The 13,518-nt window shown below is 41.3% G+C and overlaps 1 protein-coding gene across 9 annotated transcripts in view; it reads left to right on the plus strand.

The window, feature by feature from the left end:
* Positions 1 to 10,411, plus strand: part of klhdc8b (kelch domain containing 8B) — a 152,769-nt gene extending 142,358 nt beyond the window's left edge. For all 9 annotated transcript variants that reach the window (XM_072280923.1, XM_072280925.1, XM_072280916.1 and 6 more), the window contains one exon: positions 1,737 to 10,411. In XM_072280923.1, coding sequence (XP_072137024.1) covers positions 1,737 to 1,933 — 197 coding nt within the window. In that variant the 3' untranslated portion in view covers positions 1,934 to 10,411. The remainder of the gene's footprint in view (positions 1 to 1,736) is intronic.
* Positions 10,412 to 13,518: the final 3,107 nt, after the last annotated feature.

Here is a 13,518-nt window from a genome sequence, read left to right on the forward strand (position 1 = left end):
AGGAAGGCAAGACAGCAGCTATACTTCATTAGGAATTTGAAGAGATTTGGTATGTTAACAAAAACACTCAAAAACTTCTATAGTTGTACCATGGAGAGCATTCTGACAGGCTGTGTTACTGTCTGGTATGGAGAGGCTACTGCACAGGACAGAAAGAAGCTGCAGAGAGTCATGAACTTAGTCAGCTCCATCTTGGGTTCTAGCCTATAAAGGACCCAGGCTATCTTTAGGGAGCGGTGTCTCAGAAAGGCTGCGCCAATTATTAAGGACCCCAGCACCCAGGACATGCCCTTTTCTCACTGTTACTATCAGGTAGGAGGTACAGAAGCCTGAAGGCACACACTCAGCCATTCAGGAACATCTTCCCCTCTGCCATCCAATTCCTAAATGGACTTTGAACCCATGAACACTATCTCACTTTTTTTTAACAAATATTATTTCTGTTTTTGCATGATTTTTAATCTATTCAACATATGCATACTATAATTGATTTATTTGTCATTAGTATTTTTCCTTTTCTTCTATATTATGTATTACATTGAACTGCTGTTGCTAAGTTAACAAATTTCACAACACCTCCCAGTGATAATAAACCTGATTCCGATTCTGGTTCTTTGCCTTGAAAATGTGCTTCCGATAACTGGATTAATGTGACAATGATACAACTTAAAGATGAAACAGAAAGTGAATATAAAGACTTCACAGTTTATAATTCCTTATTGTGATACCATTTTAAGTAAAATAACTTTAAGCCATAATTGTGTAAGGTTAGTCTAACACATTGTAATTAATCACTTATTTCTCTGAATTGCTTTTCCCTGGTCAATGTGTTAAAATAGCCTCCTTATCACACAGTAGAAAAGAAAGGTCAGCATTGATGTTGGATTCCTAAGTGAACCTTTTTATATATTGTATATGGGATAGCGATTTATAGGGCATTGGTCAGACTGCACTTGGAATAGTGTGAGCAGTATTGGGCCCCAAATCTAAGAAATAATCTGCTGGCATTGGTGTGCATCCAGAGGTTGTTGACAAGAATTGTCTTGGGAATGGAAGTGTTAGTTTATGATGAGTGTTTGATAGCTCTGGGCCTGAATTCAGTGGAGTTCAGAAGAATGAAGGGGGATTTCACTTACACCGATTGAATATTGAAAGGCCTAACTAGAAAGGATGTGGAGACAATGTGGGGGAGGGGAGGCTGGCGGTGGTGGCCTGAGGACCGGTGGGTACAGTATCAGACTAGAAGGACATTGCTTTAGAACAGTGATGAGGATGAATTTTTTTTAGCCAGAAGGTGGTGAATCTGTGGAATTCTTTGCCAAAGCCAGCAGTAGAGACCAAGTTATTGGGGTATATTTAAAGCAGATGTTGATAGGTTCTCAGTTAGTCATGATGTCAAAGGTTATGGAGAGAAAGCAGGAGAATAGGGTTGAGGGGGATAATAAATTAGCCATAATGGGATGCAGTGCAGACTCGACGGGTTGAATGGCCTAATTTGGCTCCTATGTCTTATGGTTTTTTTGGACATCAGTAAACTCAACATATTAAATTAAATTATACAAGTAGGATAATAGGCACAGACTCAAATTGTTAAAAGGTAAACTTAAGACTGATAGTAGAAGGTTGCAGTTAACAAGAAGGAATTGAGCTAAGATGGAGATTGGAAGGAAAAACTTTAAACTTTAAATGGTTAGATTTTTTGTTCCTTATTTTGTTTTCATGTCTTTGGATTGCAGGAAACCAGCCAGTACCACTTGGATCAGTGGAAGGATTCAATCCAATCAAGAGGAAATGGGAAAGTCTCCCTGCAATGAATGTCCCACGTTGCTCATGTGCCAGCCTCCAAACTGATAACATGCTCTTTGTGATTGGTGGTGTTGCACAGGGACCCAGTAATGCTGTGGAAGCCTTGTGTGACCGAGAGAGTATCTGAGCACAGTGAAACTGAAATAGTAATGGCGTGGGTCAGCAGTTAATTAACTTCTTGGTTCGTGTCTCTGTCAGCGTTGTTTGAAGATTCTGATATAGGATGTCAATGCTATCAGTGAAAGCTTTGAAAATAACTTGTTTTACAAAGGTGCAGAAGAAACTTTTAAACACAAGGATGACGTTTTCTTGTAGAATTAACTGAGTACTAACATTGTATTCTCTCAAATAAAATGTGTTAACTGTGGAGTTTGGAGATACTGATACAACCTTTAGACAGAAGCGTCAGTGAATATACAAGTCTCACAGTTGTGAACTTAGTATTAAGTGAAGAAACAAAGCTGTCTCAACAGATTGTAAGCTATCACTTATTCTGTTGAATTCCCTGTATTATTCAAGAGGACAATTCATTGATAGAAAATTTAAGAAAGAATTCCACAAATTTGGTGTTGTTTCCTATATCCAGCAAAAGGCCCGGCCTTTCTATGAAAGGACGAGCTTCAGAATTGGGAGCCAAAACTGTCAAAGCCTAGATAAATGAAAGTTAGGGACATATAACAGACTTTTGGCTATTAGGATAAAAAAAGAGATTGTGTAAGTGCAGTTGAGAAATGCTGTAGAAGGAGTCTAGATAATAATAAGGTAATTATAGAACTCTTATCTGTTTTAACAATTCAATCCCTGGTAGAATATTGCAATTTAACTAATTATGTGGCTAGGAATTAGTACAATTCCTGTGAGGTTCCTGTATTATTGTTACTACTTGTCTTATTTCACTGGTTTGAGTGCTGCAAAATTCCTGTAGTAGGATTCCAATCGATGTTTCTTTAATAATGTCACATAAATGGTAGACTTCCAAAGTAATATTGCATTGGTTCAAGTAAAGTCATATATAGAAAATGGCAGGTCAGGGGGGTTGTGTGGAAAGGACCAGAGTTAATGTTTAAAATTAATGATAATTGGCCTAAAATATTAATGCTAGTGCTTTCTTCACAAATATCTAGTACTTCCAGTATTTTCAGTTTTATTTGGTTTCCAGTATCTCCACTCATATATGCATCATATATTCTGTAGTTGTGCCACTGAAGTGTAAGCAGGATGCTCTCCACTCTGCAGGTCCATCCAAGTGCAAGCACTGTAGAACACCAATTCCTCATTATCTGGTGTTATACTCTAGCAGTAGTCATACAACAGATTAGTTTCGGTAAGGCCACCTTGCACCAAAGTGATCCAATGTTCTGAAGACCCCGTGGCTCTGCAACACCAATACGCAATTCTTACATAGGGAAGGTATTGTAATTTTCCTGGAGACATTTTCTAGAATAGGATTAATTTTCTATTGTATGCATTTGTAAATTTATACAATTCTGTTGCATTCTATTTCATTCACTGATACCTAAATAATGTGGTGGCTGTGGCATTCTCAGTGTTGATACTAGTGTAACGTCCCATGGTACTCAGAGACCATAAAATTAAAGGTTTTTGTGCTATTGGAAGTAAAGGTTCCATTATATTGTTTCACCAATTTGCTCCATAATATGTCTGCCAACTTTCAGCTTGAAGGGCCGAATGGCCTACTCCTGCACCTATTTTCTATGTTTCTATGTTTAATATCATAAGACCATAAAACATAAGGGCAGAATTAGGCTACTTGGCCCATTGAGTCTGCTCTGCCATTTAATCATGCCTGACTTATTATCTCCCTCATACCCATTCTCCTGCCTTCTATCCATATCCCTTTGAAGTCCTCAGTCATCAAGGACCTATCAACCTCTACTTTAAATTTACCCAATGACATGGCCTCCACAACTGTCTGTGGCAATGAATTCTACAGAGTCACCACCATCTGGCTAAAGAAATTCCTTCTCATCTCTGTTCTAAAGGGACAACCTTCTATCCTGCGGCTGTGCCCACCGGTGTAGACTCCCCTACTACAGGAAACACCCTCTTCACATCCACTCTATCTAGGCCTTTCAATATTCAACAAGTTTCAATGAGATCCCCTCTTAATCTTCTAAACTAAAGTGAGTAGAGGCCAAGAGCCATCTAACATCCCAGAATCATTTTCTTGTGAACCTCCTCTGCACCCTCTCCAATGCCAGCACATCTCTTCTTAGATAAAGGACCCGAAACTGCTGACAGTACTTCAAGTGCAGTCTGACCAGTGCCTTACAAAGCCTCAACATTACATTTTTGCTTTTATATTCTAGTCTTTTCGAACTGAATGCTAACATTGCATTTGCCTTCCTCAATACAGCTCAACCTGCAAGTTAACCTTTAGGGAATCCTGCACGAGAAATCACAAGTCCCTCTGCACCTCTGTTTTCTGAATTTTCTCCCTGTTCAGGAAATAGTTTATACCTTTAATCCTTCTACCAGGGTTCCTTCTACACTTCCTTACACTATATTCTATCTGCCACTTCTTTGCCTATTCTCCTGATTTGTCCGTCCATCTTAGACTCCCTGCTTCTTCAACACTACCTGCCCCTCCACCAATCTTCATATTGTCCGCAGACTTAGCTACAAACCCGACAATTCCATCATCCAAATCACTAACATATAATGTGAAAAGAAGCAATCCTAACACCGACTGCTGTGAAGCACCGCTAATCTCAGGCAGCCAACCTGAAAATGCCCCCTTTATTCCCTCTCTTTGCCACCTTGCCAGTGAGCCAATCTTCTATCCATGCTAGCATCTTTCCTGCAATACCATGGGCTCCTATCTTGTAAAGCAGCCTTTTGTGCAGCGCCTTGTCAAAGGCCTTCTGAAAATCCAAGTACACAACATCCACTGAACATGCACAAAATGCTGGAGGAACTCAGCAGTTCCTGCCAAAGGGTTTTGGTCCGAAATGTCAACTGTACTTTTTTCCATAGATACTGCCCAGCTTGCTGAGTTCCTCCAGCATTTTGTGTGTGTGTTTTGTTTGGATTTCCAGCACCTGCAGATTTTCTCTTGTTTGCAATCACCTAGTGAGTTTCCTTTGTCTAACCCACCTGTTATTTCCTCAAAAAATCCCAACAGATTTGTCAGGCAAGAATTCCCCTTAAGGAAACATGCTTACCTTGGCCTTTTTTATCATGTGCCTCCAAATACCCTGAAACCTCATCCTTAATAATGGATTCCAACATCTTCCCAACCACTGAGGTCAGGCTAACCGGCCTATAGTTTCTTTTCATTTGCCTCCCTCTCTTCTTAAGTAACATCATATATTGGTGTATATGAGGAACAGCACAAGCAGAGTCAAACGTGGAGCCCAAAGGGATTTTTTTCATTCCCTGTCTATTGCATCGCTGTTGTTGACCAGAGTTCCAATATTTGTTCCAGTATAACGTACCATAGTCAGGTGATCTATAGAATCCAATCCGAGGTTGTTCTCCATTCAGACAAGTACCTGAAGTATCAAAAATCATTTTCTACGCTCTCCATTTTGAAATGTTTATTATCAATTTGTATCCTGATGTAACTGCAGTGAGCTTCCAGACATAAATTTACATCAATATGGGCCGTTTTAACAGTGTCACAACAGTCCCATATTGTTAATAAATCTAGGATACTGTTACACTAGCTGGTGTAACAAATTTGAGTCATGTTCCTCCAATATGATTATAATGATATACCATCAGTAGCAAGGCACATAATGCAAAAATTAAGATTGAAGTTAGCTTTATTTGTCACATGTACACCAAAACATCAAAACTTAGAGTGGAAATGCATTGTTTGTATCAAATCAGATCAGTGAGGATTATACTAGGGCAGCCCACAAGTGACACCAGGCTTCTGGCTCCAACATAGCATGCTCACAACTTACTCACCGTAATCCTACATTTTTGGAACGTCAGAGGAAACCCATATGGTCACAGACAGAATATACAAACTAAAGAAAATCTGACGATGCTGGAAATCCGAGCAACACACACAAAATGCTGGAGGGACTCAGCAGGCCAGGCAGAATCTACGAAAAAAGTACAGTTGATGTTTCGGGCCGAAACCCTTCGGCAAAAAGGGTTTTGAGAAATCAGTGTAAGAGGGAGGGGGAGGGGAGGTAGAGGTACAAGGTGGTAGATGAAACTGAAATGGGGAGGCATGGGTGAAGGAAAGGGCTGGGAAGTAGATCGGTGAATGAGATAAAGGTCTGGAGAAGGAGGAATAGAAACATAGAAAACCTACAGCACAATACAGGCCCTTTGGCCCACAAAGCTGTGCTGAACATTTCCCTACCTTAGAAACTACCTAGGGTTACCCATAGCCCTCTATTTTCCTAAGCTCCATGTACCTGTCCAGGAGACTCTTAAAAGACCCTATCATATCCACCTTCACCACCGTCGCCGGCAGCCCATTCCACACACTCACCACTCTCTGCATAAAAAACTTAGCCGTGACATCTCCTCTGTACCAGCTTCCAACTACCTTAAAACTGTGCCCCCTCGTGCTAGCCATTTCAGCCCTGGGAAAAAACCTCTGATTATCCATATGATCAATGCCTCTCATTATCTTATTGTTTGTTGTTGTTCGTCCATCGTTGACGTCGATGAGGACCTTGACACCATTATGATGGTGTCCAGACTAGTGCATGATTTGGATTTAAGTGAGGGAGAGTTGCGCAGCGTCAGACTCACACTCTCTTCCCAATTCCCATCTGGATCCAGTGGCAAGACAGAGTCTAGACCTTATACACCTCTATCAGGTCACCTCTCATCCTCCGTCACTCCAAGGAGAAAAGGCCAAGTTCACTCAACCTGTTTTCATAAGGCATGCTCCCCAATCCAGGCAAAATCTTTGTAAATCTCCTCTGCACCCTTTCAATGGTTTCCACATCATTTCTGTAGTGAGGTGACCAGAATTGACCACAGTACTCCAAGTGGAGTCTGACCAGATTCCCATATAGCTGCAACATTACCTCTCGGCTTCTAAACTCAGTTCCACGATTGGTGAAGGCCAATACACCATATGCCTTCTTAACCACAGAGTCAACTTGTGCAGCAGCTTTGAGTGTCCTATGGATTTGGATCCCAAGATCCCTCTGATCCTCCTCACTGCCAAGAGTCTTACCATTAATACTATATTCTGCCATCATATTCAACCTACCAAAATGAACCACCTCACACTTACCTGGGTTGAACTCCATCTGTCACTTCTCAGCCCAGTTTTGCATCCTATGAATGTCCCTCTATAACCTCTGACAGCCCTCCACACTATCCACAACACCCCCAACCTTTGTATCATCAGCAAACTTACTAACCCATCCCTCCACTTCCTCATCCAGGTAATTTATAAAAATCACGAAGAGAAGGCATCCCAGAACAGATCCCTGAGGCACACCACTGGTCTCCGACCTCCATGTAGAATATGACCCGTCTACAACCACTCTTTGCCTTCTGTGGGAAAGCCAGCTCTGGATCCACAAAGCAATGTCCCGTTGGATCCCATGCCTCCTTACTTTCTCAATAAGCCTTCCATAGGGTACCTTGTCAAATGCTTTGCTGAAATCCATACACACTACATCTACTGTTCTACCTGTATCAATGTGTTTAGTCATATCCTCAAAAATCTGATAGGAGAGGCTAGAAGACCGTGGAAGAAAGGGAAGGGGGAGAAGCACCAGGAGGAGATGATGGGTAGGTAAGGAGAAGAGGTGAGAGAGATAAACAGAAATGGGGAATGGTGAAGGAGAGGGGTGGCAATTAGTAAAAGTTTGAGCAATCTATGTTCATGCCATTAGGTTGGAGGCTACCCAGATGGAATATAAAGTATCGTCCTTCCAGCCCGAGTGTGGCCTAATCGCGGCAGTAGAGGAGGCCATGGACTGAGATGCCAGAATGGAAATGGAAAGTAGGATAGAAATTGGTGGCAACCAAGAGATCCCACTTTTTCTGGTGTAGGTGCTTGGCGAAGCGGTGTCCCAATCTACGTCCTTTGTCACCAATACACAGTAAGCCACACTGGGAGCACTGGGCACAGTATACAACCCCAAAAGACTCACAGGTGAAGTGTTGCCTCACCTAGAAGGACTGCTCAGGGCTCTGAATGGTAGTGAGGAATGAGGTGTAGGGGCCAGTGTGGCACTTGTTCCGCTTGCAAGAATAAGTTCCAGGAGGGAGATCAGTGGGGGGGTGGGGGACAAATGGAGAAGGGAGTCATGTAGGGAGCAGTCCCTGCAGAAGTGGAAAGTCGGGGAGGGGAAAGAGAAAGGTATGCTTGGTGGTGGGATCTCAATGGAGATGGCAGAAGTTGTGGAGAATTATGTGCCAGACATGGAGGCTAGTGGGTTAGTAGATGACGACAAGATGAACCCTATCCCTTGTGTGGTGGTGGAAGGGTGGGGTGAGGGTAGATGTGTGAGAAATGGAAGAGATGTGGGTGAGGGCAGCATTGATGCTGAAGGAAGGGAAGCCCCCCTTCTTTGAAGAAGGAGGACATCTCATTAGTTCTGGAATGAAAAGCCTCATCCTGAGAGCAGATGCAGCAGAGTTAATAAAGTCGGTGATGGTGCGTGAGACAATGGCCTGGTGTCCCTTAGTGGGGTCCTGTTCGAGGGGTGAGTAAGAGGAGGTGTCTGAGCGTTATTGCAAGGTAGACGTCAGATGGAAGTAGCGAGGTTAGAATTGGAGAGAGGATTGAAAAGTTGAGATGGTTGATGTTACACAGCCAAATTGCTTATACAAACTTCTTACAGACACTGGTGCTGTAAAGCAATTGTGCTAACTGCTTCACTACCAATCCATGCAAAAACATTTCCAATAGTAACATCATGGTGTAATTGATATAGAACATGGAAACATGGAACACCTACAGCACAGTACAGGCCCTTCAGCCCACAAAGCTGTGCTGAACATGTACTTACTTTAAAATTTCCTAGGGTTACCTATAGCCCTCTATTTTTCTAAGCTCCATGTACCTATCCAGGAGCCTCTTAAAAGACCCTATTGTATCAGCCTCCACCACAGTCGCTGGCAGCCCATTCCACGCACTCGCCACTCTCTGCGTAAAAAACTTACCCTAACATCTCCTCTGTACTAACTTCTAATTACCTTAAAACTGTGCCCCCTTTGCTAGCCACTTCATCCCTGGGAAAAAACCTCTGACTATCCACACGATCAATGCCTCTCATCATCTTATACATCTCTATCAGGTCACCTCTCATCCTTCGTCGCTCCGAGGAGAAAAGGCCAAGTTCACTCAACTTATTCTCGTAAGGCATGCTCCCCAATCCAGGCAACATCCTTGTAAATCTCCGCTGCACCCTTTCTGTATTTTCCACATCCTTCCTGTGGTGAGGTGATCAGAACTGAGCACAGTACTCCAAGTGGGGTCTGACCAGGGTTCTGTACAGCTGTAACATTACCTCTTGGCTCCTAAACTCAATCCCATGGCTGATGAAGGCCAATGCACCGTATGCCTTCTTAACCACAGTGTCAACCTGCGCAGCAGCTTTGAGTGTCCTATGGACTCGGACCCCAAGATCCCTCTGATCCTCCACACTGCCAAGAGTCTTACCATTAATACTATATTCTGCCATCATACTTGACCTACCAAAATGAACCACCTCACACTTATCTGGGTTGAACTCTATCTGCAACTTCTCAGCCCAATTTTGCATCCTATCAATGTCCTTCTGTAACCTCAAACAGCCCTCCACACTATCCACAACACCCCCAACCTTTGTGCCATCACATAATATTTAGCTGTGTAACATTAGTACCAACGAATTTACTACAGTAATACAATATCAAATAATCCTTCAATAGTGTTCCACGAAAGCCAGCAGTGGGAGCTCTCACAACCAGTGCACATCTGAGCACCCAAAGTGATGCCATTGTTACAAATGAAATGCAAGGAAACAAGTTCAGCAAATAAATATTAGTAAGGTATCTCTTAGAATTGTAGCATTGGATTGTTATAAACAATGTGATTTTCTATTGCTATACCTCTCCACTTAAGATTTCCTACAATAAAGTCACATGGTTCAGGTGAGCCATCTGCCTAAAAGCTTTTCCATCTTCTTAATGTAGTTGGAGAGATGTTCCAGAGCTGAGTCAGATTCTTCTCCTGCCCTAATGTCTCTCATATTCCTAAGGTATTGCTATACTGTAAATTCCTTTATCATGCCAAATCATCATGCTATAATAATACTCAATACAGAGTTCATGTACAGTTTTAAAAGAGGACTGCTGTGGTTAAAAACTTAATACAAATGTCCTTTCCTTTATCCTGCTTAAAGTTGGAATGAGAGGTCGAATATTTGCACACCATAAGAGGGGCTTATAAAAATTGTACAATTCAGGGTTAGTTTTAAGAGCAATGAATAATACAAAAACTTTATCATTTATGGAAGTAGAAAAACAAACAATAAAAAAGCTCATGGTCTTTGCCTAATTAAATTGTTTTATTTGTGTTTACTTAACATTGTGTATCAAGCTAGTATCCAGAAGTGAAGAGGGACAATCACAGGCTTGCTGTCTCTTTAAAATGTTCTCAGCTATGGCGATGTCATCTTTCTTTTCTGTGTTAAATGTTTAAAATCAATTATTTATTCCATCCTTTGGGTACTTCATTCAATTTACAGTATTCTGAGATACTATCACAACAAATACATTTTTAAAATTACAGTAACACAGTTACATTCCATTAAAACATTTAATTATTTATAAATCCTTGACTTTATTTCAAAAGAGAATTTACAACATAGTGTAGGCAAATTTGACTCTGGTCCTGCAAGTTATCGCTGAAATTTGATTAGCGGTCTAAACAATCTCCACTTACGCCCTGTCACTGTCTTTCCATTACTACTTCCTAAGTACGATTAGAAATGGTCAATGCAGTCTTTCACGGATAAACATATCTCAAGGGCATATTAAGAGGGACTCAACATTGTTTGATTTAGATGTGGGTTCTTTTTTCATCTATTGATGTTTTTGTGAGGTAACTAGTTGTGAGGTATAGTTTATTCTAACATGTTGATTCTTATCAGGAAACTGATTAACCCCATTTGTGTTGCCATTTGATTGCTCCTCAGTTGGACTCTTTATCATGTTTTCCCCCACTTCCTTTTTTCTATTTCACTGTTTAACATTTTTATGACCTACACTATGAGATTTTTAAGGCATACCCTTTCTATCATATAGTTCCTAGGTGGCTGTCCATAATATCCAGCAATGACGGGAGACCAGTGTGGGAGAGTTATGAAAGTGAAAAGGCCATCTCACCAGGGCTGTTCCAGTCTCTCGACCTCGGAAGTCCGTGTCCAGTGGTACGAGTAGTCGTCACGAACAGGGGTCTTCCTTGGTTGCAGTAGATGACCATGACTGCTTCTTTCATCTGTCATATCCTTCACTCTCCACGAAACATTGCAGAACCACATTCTTGGCCATTGGATCTCACCACTGATCTCATCTGCCCGGTCTACTGGAGCCGACAGTTCCTAAAATTTCCTACTTATCACACTGTTCTCCAGTGTACACACAATTGGACCCATCGTTAACTCCCATCTATTCTTCAATGCCCATTTCTAATTCTGCATTTACTCTTGTACATCTCTCTCTTTCTCCTTCCATTGCAATTTTCCAGTAGCCCCTCTGCCATCTAGATGTTGCTATTTAACATTCTCTATCATTGCCTTATTGTGCCGGTGTTTAAGAAGTGAAATGTATGACAGCTAAAGACATCTTTCAAGAGCAAACAGATTAACTGCAGATGCTGTTTGGAGTGGTACGTTAATCAGCTATAATACAGTATTTAGCAGTGATTGGTAACCACCCTCCTGATGGTCCCCACAAAGAAGCATTGTTCGTATATCCCGAGTTCTAGTCAGAGCTTCCACATATCACTTTGGGAGGTGCAGTGTGTTCGAGGACGGAGCATGTTGGAAATGCAGAGAGCAATACTCAGAACATGCAACCACACAATTGTCACTTTAATTGCTACATTAATCGGGCATTTAGAAGAATTCACGAGGGAGCTCAGTCAATGGTGCAGATGTTATTATTCATGTGCTACTCATCAGTGTGAAATTTATAAGAGAACAAACAAAATAATTTCTGCACTGACAGGATAAAGAGAAATCTGAATTCAAAGTCGACAGGGCAAAAGGTTCTACTCCTCTGCTTGCAGATTTCTATTCACAGATTGTAAAGGTTGTTTCCAATTTGCAAATGTAACCACATGTGAACACATCAGTTACCTCATTTCATCACCAGATTAACTCTTCCATTCTACCTACAAACAAAAATCTTTAGTGAAAGCAAAGGGATGCCACAGTCATTCTTCTACAAAGACTCCGATAGACACGGGGACCTGATACTCACAGGCAGTTATTTCTGAATGTGTGGTAGTTTATCTCACACTGATGAAAGGTTGCTGCCTAGACAGATCGATAGAGTGGCCTCTAAGTTGTACGTGTTTAGTGCACAGTAATCTAGTTTATCTCTCTCAGTATAATTTGTCTCTCAAAAGATATTGCCGTGCAAAACACTGATCTACACCGATCATTCAGTAACTACAGCACTATCTGTTCAGTTTACAAACTGTTTTGCTTTCCTTACACCTGAGAAAGACGATATAATTAAATTTTACATTCAGTGATACATTATTGACAATAATCAGTCACTATGTACTGAGTGCCATATTAGAGACCATCATAATAGGTGAGTTTCATATGAACAAACCAGTCTTAAAGAGGAACGCTCTGAAGACAAATGGGAAACAGCATTGATCAACTCAAAGATCCCTATCCCAGCATTTTCTCAATTAATTTGATTAATCCTTCTTCAGACATCCCACCCTGCAAAAACTCATTTCAGGGAGGTAGCACCCCCGCCCCCCACAACTCCATATCACCAACTCCCTGCCCCCCACAACTCCATATCACCAACTCCCCCCTCCCCCCCGCCCTGGTCGACCTCCAAGGATGTATTTAATATTTTGTTTAGTGATTTTGTCTAATCTGTAAACCAAGTTGGGTATATGCAGCAAATGTGACATTAAAATATGTACTTATATTATATCATCATGTTTATTCTATAACAACTTTAAGCAAGTCTACAGGGAGTTTGGCCTCATCACATAGGACATCAATAGTGTAGTTCCTTAGTAGCTAGCCGGCTAGTTTAAATAACGTTAGTTATGCTAATGAACGAATGACACCCGTTAAACTCATGTCTTTTACATTTTAACCCATCATGGGCAATAGAAAAGTCACTGTTGCAAACAGAGTAGCGAGCAACACTGTCATTATTTTTGAGGTCGACTGTAAAGCCCGCCCACAGAGAGAACTGATAGGTCTACTTAGCAGGGGTCCCCAACCTTTTTCGCACCGCGGACCAGTTTAATATTGACAATATTCTTGCGGACTGGCCGACCGGGGGCGGGGGTGTTAATCACGACCAGAATATAGGTGATAGGTCAACTATAAGTCAATTATAAGTGGCTAATACACTCAATTTCATTTCTAAAAAGGTTTACCTAATGAATTTAATATTAAACACACAGGGCATATTTTCCTCCCGTGAATATAATGATAAGTCAATTATAAGTCAATAGCATCATAACATTTTAAGTAACGTTTGGTTATTAAACACACAGCGCATATTTTC

Source organism: Mobula birostris, chromosome 16 (assembly GCF_030028105.1).
Source record: "Mobula birostris isolate sMobBir1 chromosome 16, sMobBir1.hap1, whole genome shotgun sequence".
NCBI lineage: Eukaryota > Metazoa > Chordata > Chondrichthyes > Myliobatiformes > Myliobatidae > Mobula > Mobula birostris.